At 46.1% G+C, this 23,659-nt stretch overlaps 1 protein-coding gene and 1 pseudogene across 1 annotated transcript in view; one reads left to right on the forward strand and one right to left on the reverse strand.

Annotated features, from left to right (window-relative positions):
• LOC125913389 (mas-related G-protein coupled receptor member X2-like) overlaps nucleotides 1–19,421 on the forward strand; it is a 41,375-nt gene extending 21,954 nt beyond the window's left edge. The window contains exons 2-4 of the mRNA XM_049618488.1: nucleotides 2,574–2,578; nucleotides 11,810–11,907; nucleotides 18,005–19,421. Of these exons, the coding sequence (XP_049474445.1) occupies nucleotides 2,574–2,578; nucleotides 11,810–11,907; nucleotides 18,005–19,052 (1,151 nt within the window). The 3' untranslated portion in view covers nucleotides 19,053–19,421. The remainder of the gene's footprint in view (nucleotides 1–2,573; nucleotides 2,579–11,809; nucleotides 11,908–18,004) is intronic.
• Nucleotides 19,422–21,572: 2,151 nt separating this feature from the next.
• On the reverse strand, nucleotides 21,573–22,217 carry LOC125913351 (60S ribosomal protein L17-like; annotated as a pseudogene).
• Nucleotides 22,218–23,659: the final 1,442 nt, after the last annotated feature.

Here is a 23,659-nt window from a genome sequence, read left to right on the forward strand (position 1 = left end):
TTTCTCATCTAGGCCATTTAACCTTTCATGCCATCTGACTAAACGTCAAGTGTATCCGGAGCGGTCAAAAGTACCTACAACTTCGCCAGGCCCAGCAAATAAATGTGGCAACGAATAAGACTCTGTCTACATGGGAAACTCCCAATCGAGTCAGTGATAAATCTCCTTGCATTGTTCTCTAATAGTTCTGTATGTAAATCTAATCTAATCTCCAAAACAAAACTGCTGGGTTCCTTGTGGGCCAGGCCAATCCTCTCCCTTCTCCTAGGTCACGCCTATCCCTCCAGGCTGTATCACCTGAGAGAACCTGTCATGGGCCCTTGGAGCTCCCGTCAGTGAATGATTGGAAGCCTTACCCCATAAGTCCCAACTTTCTTGCTAAAAGATCCCCATGCTCCTAGCAGCCAAGTCAGTCCTCCTCTTTGCTGCCTCACATCATGTGCCTGGCTTCCCCCACCATCTCACCCTGAGGCCCGGGGTCACCACATCACTGGCACCCTCACCCACAGCTTAACCATGTCTTCCGTTCTGGGCTTCTAAAATCATTGGGGTTGCGTGGCCCTGGCTGTCCCTTGGATCTAGCCATCTGCAAGCCAGGGAGAGAAAGGATCCTTCTCTGGCCTCCATTAGACCATCTTGCAAGGCCAGAAACAGGGTGGCAGCTTCATGGTCTGCTCTGTGTTGGTCAACAAACATGTGCTGATCATCTATGACTCTGCACCCGGAATGCGTGCTAAGGAAATTGGTGAGTAGGCAGGCAGGGCTCTGTCCTCCAGGAGCTCACAGACCGGAAGGAAGACTATAGAGCCCTCACCCAACCCTGGGAGAGTGAAGCTGCTCATGCTGCACAGTGATCTCTTCCATCTACTCACTGGAATGGAGATGAGAGGGACTCAGTACAAGTACCCCAGGTGGCTTGTTTATGGTGCAAGGGAGTAGGGAGGGAAGGAGAGCAGTGGCCCCCATGATGAGCTATTCAAACTGGTCCTTCTGTGTCATTTGTCAGTCAGATCCCAGGACTTAGCGTAGGGACCCAGACTCATGTTCCCTCCACCGACTGCCAGGGAGGTAGTGGGGAGGCAGCTGGCCACATGCTGAGACCTTTGGCCTCAGCCATTCATTTAAGGCAGCCAACCCAGACTCTCTTGCACCAATGTGCCCACACCTGTAGTGGGTACACTCTGGAACCCTTGCCCCATTTATACTCTTCCATCCCCAAGCACAGACCTCTGTGCTGGGGACCAGCGCTCAGGAAACTGATCAGAAAAGTGAAATGAAGTAAATGTAACTGAACCGAAACTGATCTGCCCTCTCCTAGGTGCCTAGCAGACAGAAGGTGATCTTTTAAAAAGAAGGAGCATTTCCTAATCCACCTGCTCTTCCAGGAAGAGTCCTTGAATTCCTTCAGAAGGTGAGCATTTCTCTGGCATATGTCTCTTCTCTCCTTTGAACTCAGAGGCGAAATTGCTCCCAGGATCTCAGTCCCCTTCTCTCTGCCCCCACCTCTTCTTTCTGACATTAAAATCAGTCTCTGCCTTTCATATCCACACGGGAGGGGGTGGGGCTCCGCTAATGAATGTTTGAGAAGCCCTTTGAGATCTTGGATGAAAGGCACCTTATAAAATACAATTAAAAATAATAGGGGTAATTACTAGCTGAGTTAGTCCCTGTAGGTTAATTAGAGAGTTTTCCTCTGGCAGGTTCTGAATTTGTGCAGAAACACATGGGTTCAAAAGGCGAAACTGATTTGAGATTTCAGGGGCCGCTGTTATGCTTCCCGTGTTCCAGGATCATGCACTGGCATTTTTTTTTGAAATCTGAGGAGTATTGCAGCAGGCCAGAGCTGGAAAAGATCTTTCAGACGATCTGTCCAACTTTCTTGGTTTTCAGATAAAGTCAGTGAGGCCCGGAGAGGTAATGTGACTGGCTCAAAGTTGCACAGCAAATGTGACACAACCACGGCTCTGACGTCCAGTCACTGGACAGCCCAAATGGGGTGGAGGTGGGAGGTCCTGTCACCACTCCTAATTAGTAATGCACCCTATCCAATCTGTGCAAACTGGTGACCTTCTATTGCACAGTAGAGCATTGGAAGAAGAGTCAGACCAAGCCGAGTTCAAATTCTAGCTCTGACACATACGACAGACAGTGGCTGGCAAGTGAGCTTCAGTTTCCTCATTCTTAAAATGGGAATAATAACTGCCTCAGAGGGTTGCTGGGAGGTACCAATAAGCAAGGCACACAGAAGCATCTGCTTTGGAGCATGTATTCAGTCAATGTTGGTTGAATGAGCACTGTAAGAAGGAGTCTTGGCAATGCTAGGGTTTGACCTACAGTCCTTGCTTTACATACCTATGTTCAGTCTGTATTTAATGAGCCCCTATTATGTGCCTAACACTGTGCTAAGCTTTCCAGACTTTATGTCAGTTAATCATCACCACACCCCCATGAGATTAGCTATGTGAAATTGAGGTTCAGAGAGGTTAGCTAACTCATCGAAGGTCACACAGCTGAAGAGGAGGCAGGACTTGAACCCATACTCTCTGCCTTCCTTTGTGGGGGGAAAAAAAAAGGTACGGTCATTGTTGTGATCACAATGGAGCCCCCAGGGGATTTTCTGCTGTGATAATGGAGAAAAGTGATGGAGGGCGTCAGGGAACAGGTATAGCCCAAGATGACCCACTGAAGCATTTGTTTTTAAGGTTATGAAAATTAAACTCTTCTCCTTAACCAATATTTATTTATTTGGGGCATCTGCATTGATGCCAGAAGTCAAATGATCTGCCCTGAGAAAAACAGTAGCCGTCACTGAATTTAGGAACAAGACGCCTAGATTCAGGTCTTGGATGTGTTCCTTAGAAACCATGTGACTTTAGTCAAGTTTCTTTACTTCTCCGTCTTCGGAGTCACGTGGTGCTGGTCTGTATAATGGGCATGACACTTCTCACTTTATCCCTCACATGGGATCTTCAGAAGCTCAAGTGGCAGGAGCACAGAAGTACTTTGTCAATTGCAACCTCCTTTACAAATGGAAATCGTTACTATTACCAGTTATGGTTTAGAAGATTTTCAGAGTGATAGAGGAGGGGGCTGGCGCTCCTGTGGACTTCAGGAAAACCAACTCAGCATTTGTCTCCAAAAGACAGTTGAGAGCATTCATAGCTCTAAGCTCAGACTATTTGGTTGAAGAGAGCATTTTAGGGGACCAGTCCTTTGAGATTCAGTTGTAAATTGAAATGGGCTCCATTTGTTTGAGATTTCAATTTTTTTTCCCAGCTGAGTCCCAAGATTCAGAACCAGCTGTGTGACATCTTCTACTTCTGTGTGTGAAGAGGAAACTCGGCCCCTATGGAAGGCTGCTGGAGGAGGCCAGCGAAGGAGGAAAGAAGCTGACCTTAAGTCGTTAATCATCCTCCATGATTTCCTCATCAATCAAACCTTTCACAATACTCCCTAGAAACTAGAATAGCCAGGACTATGTTCTTCTGAAATACTCTTTCGGAATGGGTGATGTTGAGTCATCCTCCCCAGGGATTTGCAGGGTAGACGAAGAGAATGATAGTGTTTCAGACTACTAGAGCTAAAGGGAACTCAGATGTCCCTTGCCCTCTGCCAGCGTTTGGGCCTTCTGGGAGACAGTCATCTGACACTCTCAGTGATGGAGTGCCCACTCCCTCACTTTTTGCTAAAAGTCTCCCTATCTCCAGCCATCATCTGCCTTCATGTAATTCTCACTCACTGCTCAAGGGTCTGTCCTCTGGTGCCGCAGTGACAGATCTTCCCTTCTCCAACACCACTGGTCATGTGTCAACCCTGAGACACCTTTCCCAGACTAGATTTCCTGTGTTAGAGGTGGCACGATACAGACAAAAGTGCATGGCGTTAGATGGCAGAAAGAAAGGCTTGAATTCAAATCCCAGTTCAACAACTCATTAGCATTAACATATAGAAAGTGTTTGCGCACAGTGGGCATTCAACGAGCAGTAGTCTTCATATGGCAAGATCCACTCACATTTAAAACATTTATTGAGAGCTTACTTTGTCTCAGGCACTTTCCTGAGTGCTGCCCACAAGGGAGCAGAAAGAGAATGAATTTTGTTGTCAAAAACCTGGGCTCTAATCCAAGCTCTACCATTTATCAATCCCATAACCTTGGAGAACGGACCGACTGAAGCCATATCATCTCATCCCTGCATGGGTATTCCTGAGCCTCACCTGTCTCATTTGGCAAAGGGATGTCGTGGGGATTAAATGATATGATGCACAAGCACTGAGCCCAGTACCTGATTCAGTACGAAGGCTCAGTAAGTGGCTGCCATATTGAAAGAGTCAAGGATACTGAGTACCTGATGGAGTTAAGGCAAGGCTCAGCTCAAGCATGACAATGGATATTTTATTATATGGAATTTAATGTAATCTTATCTAATTTTATGGTTCCTAACATGGACTCTGGACTCCTTCCTTTTTCTACTTATTTTCCCAGGGGGATAGATTCTTGAATATACAGGGGCAAAATCCTTTAGCTTTGTTGTGTTGTAGACACCCATGGGAATCTACAACACTGCACCACTCAGCTAGACATAGTCCTAGCCAAAGAAGAGTCTAGCTATGTCTCTGACTCTTAAGAAGTTTAATTACATTAAGGTATGAGTGGCTGGTAGCTGCAGGTTTCCAGAGAGAAGGCTCCCAGCCTACACTGAGGAGTATGATGACAAATTCTAGTCATCCTTGAGATTAGAAGGTCGTCAGGACTGGGGCTCAGGGCTAGCTATAGCTTTTGTTCAGAGCAGAGAAACTAAGGCAGAAGATCAACTATATAGTTGAGGACAATAAGGGGAGGGAGTGGGTGGAAAAAGAAAACTCAGCAGGCACCTGGGCGCTCTGCCCTGCAAGCACCAGTCTAGGACAGCACTGGGACCTCTGAGCCCATTCTCTGGGGGTCATGCCTAGCTTGGGAACTGACCAGGACTTAGTCCATCACTTCAGGGTCTCTGATGGGCTGAGAAAGGTAGCAGCTGACAGAATCAACGCTACTAATCCTAGTCTTTCTCTCCATTTGAACCACTGGATGGGGAGAAACAGGTAGAGGAGAAACGAAGTTTCGTTTTGTCGCTGTTCCAGAACACTCATGCAAAGTGCCCGTCCTCGTAATTCAGCATGGGTGTTAAGCAGGGTGACTATAGTCAATAATTCTATATTATATATTTGAAAGTTGCTAAAAGAATAGATATTAAAAGTCCTCATCACAGGAAAAAAAAATTCTGTAACTATGTTTGATGATGGGTGTTAACTAGACTTATTGTGGTGATCATTTTAGAATATATACAAATATTGAATCATTATGTTGTATACCTGAAACTTACAATGTTATATGTCGATTATGTCCCAATAAAAAAATGTTTCTTAAAAAGTGTCTATCTTACTTCTGTTTTAGGCAATATGATGAATGAAAGCCATGGTTCTCAACCTCTTTTTTTTTTTTAAGTTTATTTATTTATTTTGAGGGCAGGGACAGAGAGAGAGAATCCCAAACAGGTTCCATGCCCAGCATGGAGCCTGACACAGGGCTTGATCCTGTGACCATGAGATCATGGCCTAAGCTAAAATCAGGAGTCGGACACTTAACTAATGGAGCCACCCAGGTACCCTGGTTCTCAACCTCTATAAGTCACCTGGGGTCTTGCAAACATGTGGATTCTGATTCTTTGGATCTGGATAGAGCCCCAAATTCTGCATCTCTGAAAAGATGCTGAGGCTGTTCTGAAACTCTCCACCAAGGAAATATATCAAAATGTTAGAAAAAAGCTAAAAATAGACTTTTTAATCAACGGTAGAGACTTCAAGAAAGGGGAATCTGAGGCCAGGAATGAAGCCAGACCCCAGTCCCAGTGGATACGTGTGAAAAGAAACGGTCACATCTTCTGGAAGATTCTACACAATCCCGTGGCCCAGACCTGTTACACATAGAATTTTGCTAGGAACAGGAAAGTAACCCTCGGCCGTAGTTCTTGTACCCATATGGGGCAGGGAGTCAAATGGGAGACCAAGCCACATAAAGCCAGGACTCAGGAAGGCCTATATCTTGAGGAAGAGGGTGATCAATATAAATGAAAACAATATAAATAAAAGCAAAAACAGAGAAGTGTCTGTGTCAGCCCTGATTTGGAGAAGTTGAAAAAAAAAAGTCCCTGAGATTTTAGGGCTCACCCTTGTGTGCTGTGAGAGTCTGATATGACACTGGTAGCACGATCTTAAAATCCCGAAATGATCATTTAAATCTAAAGTGGACCCCCGTATGTTATCAGTATGTCCGATGTCTGGCTGAAGCAATCACAAAATCCTCCCTGCAGGAATGCACCTCAAACCAGGCCGTGTAGAATTATCAGAAGATTTTTAAAAATAGGGGTTCACAGGGGCACCTGGGTGGCTCAGTCGGTTAAGCGTCCGATTTCAGCTTAGGTCATGCTCTTGTGGTCCGTGAATTCAGCCCCCTGGTTAGGGTCTGTGCTGACAGCTCAGAGCCTGGAGCCTGCTTCAGATTCTGTGTCTCCCTCTCTCTCTGCTCCTTTCCTGTTCATGCTCTCTCTCTCAAAAATACATAAACATTAAAAAAAAAAATTTAAGTAAAAATAATAAAACCAAAAAATAGGGGTTCACAGTCAAAAGTTTGATACATACAAGGAAACAGAGCACGTGGCTGAGAGCAGAAAGAACAAGCCTTAGAATCAGGCCCTCAAAGACTTTGGATACCGGGATATAGAATATAAAACAATTATATTTCACATGTTTAGAGAAATAAAAGAAAGAATAAAAAGTAAGTAAAGAGCAAGTAGACTAGTAGACAAAGAGACTAGTAAAGACTTGTCCTCCTTTATCCACGGTGTTGGTTTCCATAGTTATAGTTACCCAAGGTCAACCGCGGTCGAGAGGCAGACAATCCTCCCGAAGCGAGGTCAGGTTGGCCGCAGTCTGATGCTAGGTCACAATGCCTGCGTCGTTCACTTCACCTCATGTCATCACAAAGACATATTATCATCTCCCATCATCACAGGAAGAAGGGTGAGTACGGTACAATAGGATATTTTGAAAGAGAGAGACCACATTCACCTAACTTTTATTCCTATGTAGTGTTATGATTGGTCTATTTTATTATTATTTTTGTTCATCTCTTACCATGCCTAATTTATAAATTAAGCTGTATCATAGGTATATATGTATAGGAAAAAACAGAGTATATATAAGGTTCAGTACTATCCACAGTTTCAGGCATCCATTGGGGGTCTTGGAACGTGTCCCCCACAGATAAGAGGGAGACTACTATATAAAAATGAACAGGTAGATTTGAAAAAATAATCAAAGTGCCTACTAATGCTATAAATCAGTATCCCTATCTTCCCAAATTAAATCCAACACACTTTCTATTAGGAAAAAATTTGGAACTTTTTCTGCCCCATCTCCGGCCGTTAAAGGCAACCTGCCATACCCAGCAGCAAGGAATGTTATAAAAAATATTTTTCCAGAATCATCCCTGTGCCTGACACATCTTCTTGTGCTACTTCTCCCAGCTCTGAGGGGCCCTGGCTTTTTTCCCCAGCCCACAGTTTCTGGCTCTCCTCCTTTTAGGTGACATACCCAGATACTCCTTGAGTCCCCTCTCGACGGCACACGAGTCCCTCTTTCATGATGGCACCCTCAGTCTGAGGGGGCCTTTGACATGACTGTGCTGGCAGTGGTTATAATCATGTCCCATTCTCCCACCACCACCCGCACACCTGTTTACGGAGCACTTTCATGTCTGCTAGAGCACTGTCATCCTCACAGACAGAGGAGACAGGCTCAGAGTTACTGTCATGCAGCTAGAAATCTACAGAATCAGAATTCAGAACAGGATTCACTGCCCTGCCTCCCCCATGGCTACCTCCAATTAGAGCAATGATCAATGACCAACGAATTCTTTCTGTTCCTTCGTTGTGGTAAACCCTTACCAGCCCTCCTCAAGCTGAATTGACATCTTCTTAGTCTCACCCAGTTGATTTGGAAATCTCTGGGTCATTGCCAAATGCAGGCTTACGCCCAAGGAAATGTTAATTTATGTTCCACATGTCTGAAGACAATCCATCTCTGGCTATAGTCAGTAGAGACAGAAAGTCAGCCCAAGCAGAGCAGAGGGGGAAGAGGTATCAGCGAGACAGGGTCCCCAAGTGTCTCCCCTCCCCCTGTCTCAAAGTGATATCTTCAAGTCCCACAGAGGCACATTTTTGTAATTCTCAAGGACATAGAAAACCCGTGAAACATGACAGTATGTGCTCGACCCAATAGGAGGACGAGTCAGCAGGGGTCTGACTCACAGGGGGTCTGGGCATCCCGGAAAGGTTCCTGGGTGTGTTCGAAATCTTCTATGCCCTACTTCACATATCCTGGGCCCACCTTTTAAATTTAGGCATTGCTGTGGCAACCAGCTGCACACCAGCTGTACAGAATATCTCTTGCTTTCTGACTGCTAGTACAGCGTCGCCCCGGGCAATTCCTTAAACTCTCTGTGTCTCAGGTTCATCATCTAGAAAAGGGGGATGATGATGGCACTCACTTCATATGGTGGTGAGGATGATGTGAGTGAATAAATGTAAAGGCATTTTACACTTGGCACAGAGTAAGAATTATTTAAAAAAAATAGACATTGCTGTTATTATAACTGTCGTTATTATTTCATCTTTATTCCTACTCTCATCTAGGGCTGGGTGCCTGAAGAGGAAGACTGGGCTTCTGAGCTCTGAACCTGCCAAATTGGAGCCTGACTTGCCGTGGTCAAGAGTGGCCCTCAGCCCTCAGGCCTGAGGGGTGGGAGAAGTGGGGCGGGAAGGACAAGAATTGCCATTTACTGAAGGCGCAGAATCTTCGAGAATTCTTAAAACACCTCAGGGAGAAGGTATTCTTACTACCTCCTTTTTAGATACGAGGAAACCAAGACTTAGGTTGGAGGATTCGCCTGAGGTCACGTGGCTAGGAGTGGCTGACCAGGCCTGACCCACTGCGCCCAGGGCCTGGTACCTGGGGCCACCACGTGATGCTGCGGAAGTGGGAAAGAAAAGGGCTTCTATTGCTACCTACTGATACTGTCCAGGAAGAAGAGGGGGCTGGGCAGAGAGGTGCCTCCCAGCCCCCTACACCTGCCCACAAATGCTCTGAGAGGAGGGTGGGCCACTGCTTCCCTACCTACTCCTAGGGGGCTGGGCTTCAGGTGAGGTGGGTGGGGAGGAGGAGGTCTGGGCCAGGAGGCAGGACCTGGATTGCAAGCCTGGCTCCCTGGGCCAATCCCAGCACCCAAAACAGGGCCTGCCAGGCAATGGGTACTCCGTGAATACTGCTGAACAAATGGATGAACGAGTCAATGAATGAATCACATAGGCCCTGCTCTCAGAGGGTTTCCAACCCCGAGGACATACTCATCAGTATCAGCATAGAACAGCGTGTGCTGTGTCAAACCTCTAGGCAGAGCACAGGGGTCGTGATTTTCAGCCCGGGAAAGTGCCCCCTATGAACCGGGTTATCTTCCAAAAGGGAACTTGACCAGGCCAAGAGGACAAGAGAGATTCCAGGAGGCAGAGAAGGGAGAAGAGCACGGAGCCTGAGGCTTTCATGCACTGAGGCTTAGAGGCAGGGGCAGTTTAGCATTTGAAAGGCTTGCGAGATATAGCGTGTTCCTTCATCTCTGGAACACATTTTGCCCTCACCCCTTCTGTTCCCTTCTCCCAAAGCGTAAGCCTCAACTGTGCAATTATCTGTAAACTGGGCACGTGTTCAGCTCCTCGGCGCTGGTTTTCTAAAGTCCAGCCTCATGCAAGGGGCTGGTTTCATAAGGAGACCTGCCAGCTCCCAGGCCCCAACGGGTCTCCATCTAGCAACCATAACAAGGTCTGGGGCCAAACCAGCCCTTGGGGAGCTGCAGGTTTAAACCGAACCCGGGTCTGGGGCCAGACCTCTGTCCTCCTCCTCGGTGCCCAGACCGCCACCACAGCGTTCACACACACCCTCCCCGCTGTCTGGCGGCCAGGCCCCACTACCTCTCCCTGCTCCTCCCTGGCTAAATCCCGCCGCCTCTCCCTACCCTGCCCTGGCCAAACACTGACAGAGGGAGCTGGAGAAAACCAGACAGGCAGGCCCCACCAGGTGGCAGCCAAGCCTTAAGGAACCAAGGGAGAAGAGGGTGACATGGAGGTCACCGGGGCTCCTTAAAGCCAGAAAGGCTTGGGGAGGAGCTGCTCTCTGTTGGAAGCTAAAGAGCAGTGAGTCTGGCCCCTTTTGCTACCCAAGAAATGTTCCTGTGAGAGTTAAGAGAGCTATAGTAGCCATAATGATCCTTTACGTCTTTATAGGGCTTTGCCCACGTGCTAAGCACTCCCTGAGCACCTCAGGCCAACGCTATAGGGGGACATCACCATTTCCCTGAGGTAACTGAGGGTTAGCGAGATTGAACGACTTAACTGTTAGTAAGGTTCAGTTAATTAATAATAATTGCTAGAACCAGGATTTGAGACCAGGAATGACCATTCCAGAGTTGGCTTTCATAGACACTGTCCTACGCTGCCACCCATGAATAACCATCGAGAAAGAACATGGCTCCCCATCACTACCCCACTTTAAGTTGGACCTCTTCCCAGACTTCACTTACTCCGCCCCCTGCAGGCCAGCCAAGGGTTACATGATCCCCATAATAATCATTGACTGCCACCTAGTGGCGTCATGTGGAATGTCACCTTTGTAGCCCTCCATCTGATTTTTGTGATGTTTAATCCTTACGTAACCCCAGTGCCTACAACAGTGCCTGGTACAAAGTAGACATTCAGTAAATATTTGTTGAATTAATTTAAGTGATCCTTAGAGGAAAAAGAAATATCAACTAGGAAAACCAGAGCATTGGTTGTCCCAACTTTTTCATTCCTAGAAGCTCCCCGGGCCCATATTTTGTTCCCTGACAGCAGATCTGAAGGAACAAAGGACAAGATGGAGAAAGAAGCTGCCTCTGCTCAGTCAGAGGGACCTGGCTGCAGGCTTCTCTGACCACAGAGCTTCTAGAAGCCCTAGAACTCCCTTCTCCGTGATCCTCTGACTTTCTGAGGAACTAGCCCTTGGCTGAGCAAGAGCAGTTTGACCTAATAAGGCAAAGGAATGGAAAGAAAAGAATTCAATAAGCCTTTACTTTCCTCCTCCTCTAGTCCAGTAGGAAGTCAAATCAGGGTTGCCTGGGAGGTTCAGTCAGCTAAGCGTCCTGGCTTAGGTGGTGATCTCACGGGTTCATGGGATTGAGCCATACATTAGGCTCTGACCTCCCAAGCCTTCTTGGGATTCTCTCTCTCTCTCTCTCTCTCTCTCTCTGTCTTTCCCTCCCTCTCTATCTCTCTCTTTGTCTTTCCCTCCCCCCGGCCCTTCCCCTATTTATGTGTGCTCTGCCCCCCCATAAATAAATGAACATTAAAAAAAAAAAAGCTCAGAGCTGCCTTGAAGCAGGAGGTCCTTCCTGGAACCCCTGACTCTGAAATGGACTTCTGGTCCTCTGGCTAGAGAGAGCCCTGTAGAAGTTGCTGCCTTATTTGGTGTTATCAAGAGCCTGAGAAGCTGTGTGATTTCCTCTGCAAGGATTGTAAACAACCATAATTGGATGAGAAGGGCACAGCACTCTCACAAGGGAGTCTCCTGCTTCGTGCCCTGCTCGGCTCTCCCCACATTGACTTCTCTTTCCCTCTCTGAAGCCCTGTGACTGTTCTTTCCTCCATCCAGCCAGTTCAGGCCAATCTTGATCCATTTCCTCCAGCCCCCCCCCCCCCCATGGCGGGGCCACTATGCGTCAACCATCGTTCTGATTATGCAGCCACAGTCTTCCAGCCCAGGTCAAAAAGAGACAAGAGATCGGTGAGGCCCACTCTCCAGTGGGGTTTTTGTAGAAAGGATCCTGTAACTCAGTGACTTTCTGTCCTCGCTCCCAACCCCAGCTCATTCTGCTTCCATGTTCCTGGACTCCCCGGTGATTCTCTATGTCACAGTGGCCTGCTCCCCCTTTCCCTCAAAACGCTGATTCCCAAATTGCACAGCAATTGAGAAACACATCTAAGTCAAACTGCAGAAGTGTTCCCTTTCCCACATGGACTGTGCTTCTTGAATGTGAAAATTTTCAAGTAGACTGTACCTTGTCAACTGTTCTTTGCCTCCATTTTGGTTTGCTTTTCTATTGGCAGGTGTTTCTCACAGTTAGGCTCTAAAAGTCCCTGCCTAGACCGACTTCCCAATCCTCACCTTTTCAAGTGATCTGCTCAATCACTACTTCACTCACGCTTGCAGACATAAATGCATACGCTTAAAAAAATTTGCTGAGCACTGGGATCAGGCAGTGTCCCAGGCACTGAGACTCAAAGGCATGCTCATTATTCTCAAAGCACTCACAGTGCAATAGGAAAGAAATATGTCCTCAGAGGCTTAAAGTGCTATGTGACCAATAAGGACCTATTGGTGGCTGTGTGAGCAAAAGAGAGACCCCAAATAAATTAGTTTTAGCAAAAATAGACATTATTTGCTTTAAACAACTGAGGTTCGGTGAGGGAACCTGGCTCCAGACATGACGGGATTCAGAGTTCAGATGATATCAGGATGCCCCCTCCCCTCCCCCACCTCAGTTTCATGGCATCTGCCTGGCTTTCAGCTGCTGGCGGTCCCCCATGGAGCAGAATGAGAAGAGGCTCAGATACAGGGATGGGCCACAGCCTCCCAAAATATAACCGTGCAAGTTCACATAGTAAAATCAGCTACACACACATACTCACACAATCTCTCACTGTCGTCGTCCCCCCCCCGCCCCCCGCCGCCCCACTATATAACAAAACTGTTCTTTATAGGGACTTTCTAAATGACATTGCCCTGCATTGTCAACTCGAATGGAAAGAATTCATAACACAAGACTTGGGACCATGGAGGGGGCCTAGACTGATGAGTTTATGACCGTGATGAAAAGTGGAGTCTCTGGGAACTATTAAGGACCTGATAGATGAGAATCACCTTGGGATCAAATCTGGCCTTGGAGAGAGCCCTATCTGAGGTCTCCACTCTCTTTGGTACGGACCAGATCCAAGGGGGTGGGGGGAGGGCACATGAGGGAGAGAGGCCTCCACAGGCACCAGGGATTTCCTAGTTTTAGATTCATCACAGCTGGAAAGCATCTCATTTTCCAGATGAGGCACTGACACCAAACAGGGTCCACAGTGAATAAGTATCAAATCGGAAGTATGCTATATATTACAAAATAGCATAAATAGTTGGATGTTTTGTGCGCATATACCAAAACATTCACGCAGTTGTTTTTCTTGTAGCGGTATGACTAGAGATTTATATTTTCATTTGTATTCTATATATTCTCCTCTCTGCAGCCTGCGGGACTTTTCTGAAGCACACAGCTGATAAAGTTACTTCCTTGCTTCATTTCCTTAAATGGATCCCCTGTGCTCTCAGGAGATGCACATTTCCTATTATATAGGCTTCTAGAAGATAGAGTTTTAGGGCAACCCAAAGGTCAGAAATCTAGGCGAGGTGCTCCATGGAAAGTTGGGACCCCCAAAGACTAACCTTCAGTATGTTTCTCTTAGAAGTAAAACTACGGAGAAACTCCTTGATCAAGCTTGGCTCTGAGTGAAGAAAAATTCTCTCGCTTGAGAATTTGTAGCTACAAGTCAGTATCACGTTGTGGTCCTAAAACCTCAAATGACAGGGAGGTTTCTGGGGACATCCCAAAAGTTGAAAGCCATGCTGGGAAGGTCCCCCAGTCAACTAGCGAAAGAAAACACAAGACCTCTCTGGAGGAACTTAGCTATAATTCAGTATAATTCAGGCCTCAAAGAACTCCTACAGATAAGTCCCAAGGAAAGTGAACAGCTCATAGTCAAAAATCACAAATACAGGAAGAAACAAGGCACCATATGAAAGTGATAGAAGGAATAATAGGCGGTAAAATCAGACATACATAGACTTCAGCGCGGGAATTATCAGAGAAGCATAATGTTGCCGGGGCTGATGAGGTTAGAGATATAAAAGAGAAAATTGACAACGGGAGCCAGCATCAAGAGATGAAGAAATGACCAAGCAAATTTGAAAACAAAATCTCAAGCAGAGCTTCTAGAAAGTAATACCATAAAAAGCGAATTTAAAATTCAGTGAGTGGATTAAACGACACAGTGGAAAGGAGACTAGTAACCTAGAAGACGCATCCGTAGAAATTATCGAGAAAGCTGCCTAGCACACAAAGAGGTGGAAAATAAAAAAGAATGTAAGTGATGCGGAAAAATAGAAAAAAGAAACTTTAGCATGTATTGAATTAGACTTCCAGACGACATAGTAATAAAAATCATAAGAATTAGTGAATATATAGTACTTACTATGAGTCTCTATTCTAATTTTTTTAATGTTTTATTTATTCTTTTTTTATGTTTATTTTTGAGAGACAGAGAGAAAGCAGGGGATGGGCCGAGAGAGAGGGAGACACAGAATCCTAAGCAGGCTCCAGGCTCTGAGCTGTCAGCACAGGGCCCGATGCAGGGCTCAAACCCACGAACTGTGAGATTATGCCCTGAGCTGAAGTCGGACGCTCAATTGACTGAGCCACCCAGGCACCCCATAATGTTTTATTTATTCTTGAGAGACGGAGAGAGGCAGAGCATGAGCCAGGAGGGGCAGAGAGAGAGAGAGGGACACAGAATCCAAAGCGGGCCCCATCAGGCTGACATCTGAGCTGTCAGCACAGAGCCCAAGGTGGGGCTCAAACTCACAAGCCGAAAGATCATGACCTGAGCCGAAGTCGGAAGCTCAACCGACTGAGCCACCCAGGCGCCCCTATGAGGCCCTATTCTAAACTGTTACATAACTAATCCATTAGTCTTCACAACAAACCTATGGTTTTGAGTAAATGAATAAACGAGTAAATAAATTTTTCTGATCGCTTTAAATACTTCACGGTTAAGTTTTTAGACTCAATTTGGCTGCGGCACGGGCACATGAAAGGAAGCCATAAGAGCTAAGGCTCTAGATGATCTGAAAATAATCTAGCTAACAAGTATCATACGGTAGAGGGAGGTTGGTGATAATACGTGCAGTGTGCTAAATTCCTCATCTTTCATAAAGGGAACTCAATATACCTGTTGTTGGCATTGACAGATCGAAAGCAGAAATGTAGTTTCATTATACAAAGCTATAACTTTAACATCTAGAAGAATTAAGGATGGAAACAAGAGGGGCGCCTAGGTGGCTCAGTTGGTTAAGCGTCCGACTCTTGATTTCAGCTCCGGTCATCAGGTCATGATCTCAGGGTTGTGAGATCAAGCCCCACCTTGGGCTCGATGCTGAGGGCAGAGTCTGCTTGAGATCCTCTCTCTCCCTCTCTCTCTCTGCCCCTCCCCTGCTGGCACACTCTCTCTTTCTAAAAAAAAGAAGGAGGAGGAGGAGGAGAACAAGAATAAGAATGGAAATTAGACATACTGGTTGCTACTGAGGAACACAATTGAGAGAGGCTTCACTTTCACTTTATACACCCCAGTGTCTTTTGAAATAAAATTAATTGTGCATACCTTGCTTCTGTAATTAAATTTTTAAAAGATCAAGGAGAGCTTGGCTGGCTCAGTTGGTAGAACATGCGACTTGATCTTGGGGTTGTGCATTCCAACCCCACATCGGCTGTAAAGATTATAACTGAACAGACTTTAAAAAGATCGAGTGAGCCAGGCCACGCAGGGCCTTGAATGCCAAGCAAACAATTATTTAGCTATGGAAGCTCACACTGCTTAGTGGATGGTTTACTGCCCAGGCTCACAGAGGGCAGCAAAAGGCTCCAGGGCAGCTAGCTATTCCTCACAAGGCGGGGGACTGGATGGGGTAGGATGGGGACAGGCTGAGATAAGTGATTGGAGTCATGGCAAATGAAAAACATCTCGTGAAGTTTCTTGTTTGACACATCTCCAGGATCTCATTTGCCAGTGCCCTTTCGGCAGGAAATCACAGGGGCTGTCATCCAGCATCCTGATAAGCCTCAGGCAGTCACCGAAGTTCACTCCTGCTACGACAGACATCTTGCCATCCAGAGGGGAGAGAAACATTCTCCACTACCTGCCAATCTCAGGAAAGCTCTTCCTTTTCTATTCTTTGCTTCCAGCAAGAAGAATGGTGCTCAGGTAAGAGCCTGCTCAAGAACTATCTTCTTTCAAAAGCAGTTTTGTTTTCTTCCTCTTAGTCTACATGCTCATGAATTCATCTCAAGGTAGGGCATGCAGGACACCAGGGGCACCCCACGGCAAATCAGGGGACATGAAGCTCCCTCATGATGCTTTGGGTACTGGCATCTTGGACTGTGGGAGAGCCAAACAGGATCCACCAAGTTCTTTTTGCTTCTATCCTCTCTCCCTATACTCTCCCTTTCTCTCCAAACATTCAAATCTGCAACTATGGAGAGGTCTGTTTTGCTACGTTTAATTCAGGGAGCAAGATGGCAGGCTGGCATGAGACTCCAAAGCTAAATTGTTTTAACAACCTCCGCTTTCACAGATTTGCTTGCTATTCAAAGGTGGGGTTTTTGTTTTGTTTTGTTTTGTGGCTCCTGTATCTGGCATTACCCCAGCAGAAAATGTAGGGCATAAGCTAACAGGATATTTGGAGAGTTTAATGAAAGGTCTGGTTACACAGGTATGGGCAGAGCTAAGGAAAATCTATAAAGGATGCTGACTGAAGCCCCCAGAGATAAGGCCTGAAGAGAAAGGGGAAGAAGTTACCAGAACCCAGGAGGGCTGTGGCGGTAGGGGTAGTTGTAGCTGTGCCTGTACGAAAGGGCCACCAGACGGGCTCTAAGTCCTCAGGCAGAGTAACACCTCCACTGCCAAACCGCAGCCTGGTGGACAGAGAGAGCCAGAAAGTCACAAACCCCCAGCCGCCCTCCTCGCGCCCTCCAGCTCCTGTCTGTGTCTCCCTTTCGCTGAAAGCAACCAGGAGCCAGAGACAGAGGGAGCCCGTTGATGAGGACGATAAGGACAGAGAGGCGGGTAGAGAAGATGGAAATGAGATGTGATGGCAAATGGGGAAAATCCATCTCTTCTTATGGCCTCCTCCCAGTTGATGTTTCCTGGGACTTTGTCTCTCTACGCGAGTCGGTCAGTTTCTCATTGTATCTCCTCAGTATGTTTGTTTCACTGTTTGCATCTCCGTATCTGGTGTCACTTCTCCGGAATAATCTCTCATTATCATCGTAGATGCCTTGAGAACTGATTTCAATTTTGTGGGTTTTTTTGTTTTGTTTTGTTTTGTTTTTTAAAGTAAGAGTACACAGGTATTTAGAAGTACTTTAAGTTTATGATTTTGGCTGCCCTAGAAAGAAATCCATTGTAAGAGTGACCTATACTGTGTCCCCCACAACAGAACTGGGCACTGGGGACACACTAATGGACAGAAAGAAAAGCACTTCCTGTCCTCATAGAGCTCACACACTGGGCCATTTCTGGCTAAGAGGCTTGGCCATACTCATACCTGTCATAGAAAAAGGCCACATTCCTTTCATGACCCTAAATCACGATCTCCTTTCTGGTGGATGGACCATGCTCAGTCACTGAGATTGTCCACAGGTTACGCCTGAGTCTTCTGACTTCCTTGTCTTAAGAGAAAATCTCAGTCCCAGGCAGAAAGAATGCCAAGCTCAGAGTCCTGTTGTCATCACACATAACCCGTCCAGACTTTTCAATTCCTGCCTCCCCCCGCCAGACCTGGCATGAGCCCTAGAATATTCCCATGTCAGTAGAGGGTCCATGTTGCGGTAGAGAGAGCCCAGCTTTAGAGTTAGAGGGAACTGGTCTGAGTCAGGTTCCAGAACTTCAGAGCAACGTGGTCTTCAGCAAGTATCCTAATTTCTGCAAGCCTCCGTTTCCCTCCTCGGTAACATGGAGACAGTAATCCTCATGTAGCAGGCTGGCCCTGAGAATCAGGGGGCACACAGCAGGTGCTCAAGTCTTGTTTGTGTTCCCAGGAATACCAGTGGAGGGTTTCTGAGCATCGATCCCACCGCCCCGGCCTGGGAGGGCACACTCACACCAGTGAATGGAAGTGACGAGGACCATCCTCCAAGTGACAACGTGGAAATCCTGATCGTGACTTTGCTGACCTTCACCTTTGCCCTGGGCGGGCTGGTGGGAAACGTGACCGTGCTCTGGCTGCTGGGCTGCCGCATGCAGAGGAACGCTTTCTCTGTCTACATCCTCAACCTGGCAGGAGCTGACTTCCTCTTCCTCTCCTCCCAGGTTGTATACGCCCTGGAGGCGCTCATCAACTTCCATTCGGTGTACTTTTCCATCCCCAGATTTTTCACCACCATGTGGACCTTCGCCTACATCGCGAGCGTGAGCCTTCTCAGCGCCATCAGCACCGAGCGCTGCCTGTCGGTCCTTTGTCCCATCTGGTACCGCTGCCACCGCCCAAGACACACGTCAACTGTGACATGTGGCCTGCTCTGGGCCCTCTCCCTGCTGCTGAGCATCCTGGAAGGGAAGTACTGTGGCTTCCTGTTTAGGGATTTTGACCCTGGGTTGTGCCTGGCGTTTGATTTCGTCGCGGCCGCCTGGCTGATTTTCTTATTTGTGCTTCTCTCTGGGTCCAGCCTGGCCCTGCTGACCAGACTGCTGTGGGGCTCCCAGCGGATGCAGCTGACCAGGGTGTATGTGACTGTGGGGCTCACAGTGCTGGCCTTCCTCTTCTGCGGCCTGCCCTACGGCATTCACTGGTTCCTCGTATTCTGGATTCAGCAGGGTTTTGATGCGTCCCTCTGGCATCTTTATCTGGCTGCGCTCACCCTGTCCTGTGTCAACAGCTGTGCCAACCCCATCATTTACTTCTTTGTTGGCTCCTTCAGGCAGCGGTGGCCCCGGCAGCGGAAGACCCTCAGGATGGTTCTCCAGAGGGCCCTGCAGGACGCATCCGGAGGGGATGAAAGCGAAGTCAGCCTGCCTCAGGAAACGCTGGTGATGTCGGGAAACAGTCTGGCGCCCTGATTTGGCGTCTGCCTCAGTCAGACAAATGTGGCTTTGAGAACCAACTTTGTCCCTATCGGTTTGGGAGGTTTTCTTCACTTCTCTCAGCCTCGGGGCCCCTGACCTTCAAACCCTAAAGTTGTAAGATAAACCTTACGGTTAAGATAATATCCTCCCTCGTGAGGACTGCGACGGTACCTGTGAAACAAACACTGAGTGTCGCATCTCAGGGACTGCCTTCCCCAGGGCCTTCGCTCCACCCCAAACTCTACCAACTCTGGGGTCCGCTTTAGGAGAACCCCACCTTCAGCACAGGCTGAAAGCAGCGCAGGACGGTCTAAATTCCTTTGGTCGCTGCACTTGGGAGGGACTGGAAGAACATTCCACGGCAAGTTTCTGTGGTCACCCTCCTGCATCCTGTCTCCATAAAATTGAAAGAATTAAAGAGCAGACTAGCCTCCGAGAGCAGTCTTCTTTGATTTTGGTAGGGCCTAGAATATGTCCCTACCTTGATGTTTATTGAATCCAAGACTTAACGAACAAACAAATGACGAATTTTTAAACCAAGCCTGTGCTAAACACCCATTTCCCAGAATTGAGTCACCATCCATGAGTTTTTCCTTCGCCATTTTCAGTCTGTGCGAGCAAAGTTAAGTTTTATAACTGGATAAATCAGCGTTGAAGCATGCTTAAGGTTTGAGGCAGGTCGTCTTGCTATGATTTCCTGTCCCAAGCCCTCCTGCGGAACCTCATAGGTGTCCCTTCTCACTCCCGCTGCACCCCCACCCAAGTGCTCTCGCCCTGGTTCTCCCTCCCAGGAGCTCTCCGGTCCTTGGTGGCAAAACATCTAGAACACTAGACTCTTCTCTAGTCCTCAGAGAACAGGATCTGTGTCAGATTTACTTCTTATTCCGCAGAGCTCCCAACGTTAGTTGTATAAATCTGATTACAAATACCTCTAAAGTTACACGTTCTATAAAAACAATATATTAAGTTCAAATGTTGCATCTTTTAATAATTTTTTACTTTTTTAATTGAGGTACAATCAGGGGAGAGTGATTGCACAGATCACAAGTGCACAGTTCAGTGAGCTTTGGCAACGGTATACCCACGTGACTCGAGCCCCAAGCAAAACATAACACATTTTCATCACCTCTGAAAGTTCCCTCATGTCCCTGTTACATACTCCTCCTGCCCCAGAGGCAATCTTTATTCCTATTTCTTTTTTTGTTTTTTGTTTTTTGTTTTTTTTTTATTCCTATTTCTATCACCAAAGATTAGTTTTACCTGATCTTCGGCTTCACATACTTAGGATCATTCAATGTACTCTTCTGTTCCTATCTTGTATCACTCAGCGTAATATTTTTAGGATGTACCCAGGCCACGGCGATTGCATATATCAGCACTTTGTCTTTTTGCTAAACCTGAGCGCTATCTCATCGTGTGAGTGCGCCGGTTTATTTTCATACGGATAGATATCTATGTAGTATTCTATCACTGGCTATTTTGAATAAAGCTACCATGAACATTCTTATTCACGTCTCTTTCTGAATATATGTTTTATTTCCCTCGGATAAGTAACCTGAAGTGAATTTGCTGGGTCACAGGAAGATGTCTGCTTGACTCTGAAGAAATGCCAAGCTCCTTTCTCAAGTGGTTATGCTATTGCACATTCCCACCAGCGATGTCTGAAAGTGTCAGTTTTTCCAGATCCTTCTCCACAAACACTGCCAGTCTTTTGAATTTTAGTCATTCTAATGAGTATAAAGTGGTAGCTCGTCGTGTTTTAATTTGCATTTCCAAAGTGACTTGTGAAATTGGCATCTTTTCCTGTGCTTGTTGGCTACTTGTATTTTTTTTTGAAGTGTCTAAGTTTTGCCCATTTTTATTAAGTGTTTCCCTTTCTCTGTTATTTATTTGTAGGAGTTTGTATCCATGCTGCATGAGTCTTTCCTTAGTTAGGTGCGTTATAAATATTCATCCTGTTGGTGGTTTGCCTATTGATTTTTATTTTTTTAATTTTTTAAATGTTTATTTATTTTTGAGAGACGGAGACAGAAAGAGAGGGAGAGTGTGAGCGGGGGAGGACCAGAGAGAGAGGGAGACACAGAATCTGAAGCAGGCTCCAGGCTCTGAGCTCTGAGCTGTCAGCACAGAGCCCAAAGCAGGGTCCAAACCCACGAACTGTGAGAACATGACCTGAGCCGAAGTTGGATGCTTAACCAACTGAGCCGCCCAGGCGTCCCTATTTATTTTTAAATAGTTTTGTACTGTAGAGCGCTTTTAGATTTATGGGAAACTTTCACAGGAAGTACAGAGGGTTCCAGTCTACTCTCCCCATCCCCATTCCTCCCGCCCACAGGTTCTCCTATTACTAATGTCTTCCATTAATGTGGTACATTTATTAAAATTGATGCACTAATATTGATACATTATTATAAACTGAAGTCCATAGTTTACTTTAGGGTTCCCTCTGTGTGGTATAGCTCAATGGATTTGACAAATGCAGATTATCACACATCTATCATAATAGTATCATATAGAGCAGTGTGTCTGCCCCAGAAATGAATACGTAGGTGTAGGGTCTGTTGTTGTTTCTTTTTTGACTTTTATTTGCATGTATTTTATGCAGAATTTACTCCCAGGCCATAAGTTTTAGTTTCTCCAGTTTCTTCTGCGATATCTTTTCCTTCTGTGCAACTTCCTCTTCTGGTTTAGGACCACTCTGCTCTTTTTCTGTAAGGATCATCTCAATGTGGCACGGAGAGCTCACGTGTGGGTTAATCTGACCGGGAGCCCTGCAAATTCTGTGCCGCATCTTGGGGGCTTTGTTCACCCGGATGTGCTCCATGACCAGAGAATCTACATCTAAACCCTTAAGTTCAGCCTTACTCTCTGCATTTTTAAGCACGTGCGGTAAAAATGCAGCACTCTTTTTGGGCCACCGACCCTGTGCCCAGCCCCACTGTTTGGCCTGGACACACCTACCAACTCCACCATTGTAGCGTTGTAACATTGTTTCTGCAAAGTGACTTCTTTCAGAGACGTGGTGACTTTTCGGATACGCCTATCCTTGAAGGCCTCAGCAGTTTCACGTGTGTTCTTAAAGTGAACATGAAGGCTTGAACCTCTTGATTGGCACGATTTTGTGGGGGTTCCCGTGTCAGGTGAAGAGCGAACAATTTTCAGATATCATCTCAGGCCACTTACGGGAAGAGCTATTACTACTATTATTATTCATCCTGGTTTGGGTTCTCTGTGCTACCTGGATCTGTGGTTTGGTGCCCGCAAATAATCTGGAAAGCTCTTCGCCATTATTACTGCATATATATCTTCTGTTCCTTTCTCTCTTCTTTTGATATTCCTATTCTATGTATTTTTTACCTCTTGTAATCATCCTACAGCTCTTGACCATTCTGTTCCCTTTTTTTTTTCAGTCTTTCTCCTTGATTTTCAGTTTAGGACGTTCCTATTAACTTATCCTGAGGCTCACTGGTTCTTTCTGGAGGTTTATTTATTTACTTATTTATTTGTTTCAAGGGTAGAGTTTAGTGATTCATCACTTATGTATAACACCCAGTTCTCATCCCGACAAATGTTCTCCTTAATGCCCATCACCCATTTTCTCTACCCCACCTCCATCTCTGTCAACCCTCAGTTTGTTCTCTGTATTTAAGAGTCTCTTATGGTTTGCCTCCCTCTCTGTTTTTATCTTATTTTTCCTTCCCGTCCCTTATGTTCATCTGTTTTGTTTCTTAAATTCCACATATGAGAGAGATCATATGATATTTATCTTTCTCTGAGTGACTTATTTCGCTTAGCATAATACACTCTAGTTCCATCCATATTGTGAGGCCCACGGATTCTTTGAAAAGCTATAGCTAGTCCAGTCAAAGGCATTCTTCACTTATGTTATAACGTTTTTATTTTTAGCATTTCCTCCTCCTTATAGTCTTCATCTACACTTGCATTTTGTCCACTTTGTCCGCTAGATTCCTTAGCCTATTAATCACAGTTATTTTAAATTCCCAGCCTTCTAATTCCAAATCCTCAGCCATATCCTGAATTCTTTACATCTTATATAAGGAATTGGTTGATTCTATTGTTAATACTGACAGGTTATAAGACAGAAGTAATACTTTACAAATCAAATCTATAACTGCGGCACCTGGGTGGCTCAGTGGGTTAAGTGTCTGACTTGGGCTCAGGTTGTGATCTCTCAGTTCGTGAGTTCAAGCCCCATATCTGCTCTATGCAAACAGCTCAGAGCCTGGAGCCTGCTTCGGATTCTGTGTCTCCCTCTCTCTCTGCCCCCCAACCTGGCTCATTCTCTCCCTCCCTCTCTCAAAAATAAATAAACATTAGAATCTAAAAACACAAAAACAAAAACAAACCCCAGATCAAATCTATGACTGAAAAGAGTCTAGAAACAAAACTGAAACAAGTTATTGCTTCTGAAGGAGAGGGCTCAGGAAGACTTACTATTTATTTGGTCCACGTCTATGTCAATTGGAAAGAAAATGTAAACCTGTGTGCATTACTCCTAGGACAATGAAAGAGCGTGGGGCAGGCCATGGAGGGCCTTGAATGACAAGTAAGGAGGGTGTCTTTATTCTTAGCTATAAAGC

The sequence above is a fragment of the Panthera uncia genome, chromosome D1 (genome assembly GCF_023721935.1).
Source record: "Panthera uncia isolate 11264 chromosome D1, Puncia_PCG_1.0, whole genome shotgun sequence".
In the NCBI taxonomy this organism is placed as follows: Eukaryota; Metazoa; Chordata; class Mammalia; order Carnivora; family Felidae; genus Panthera; species Panthera uncia.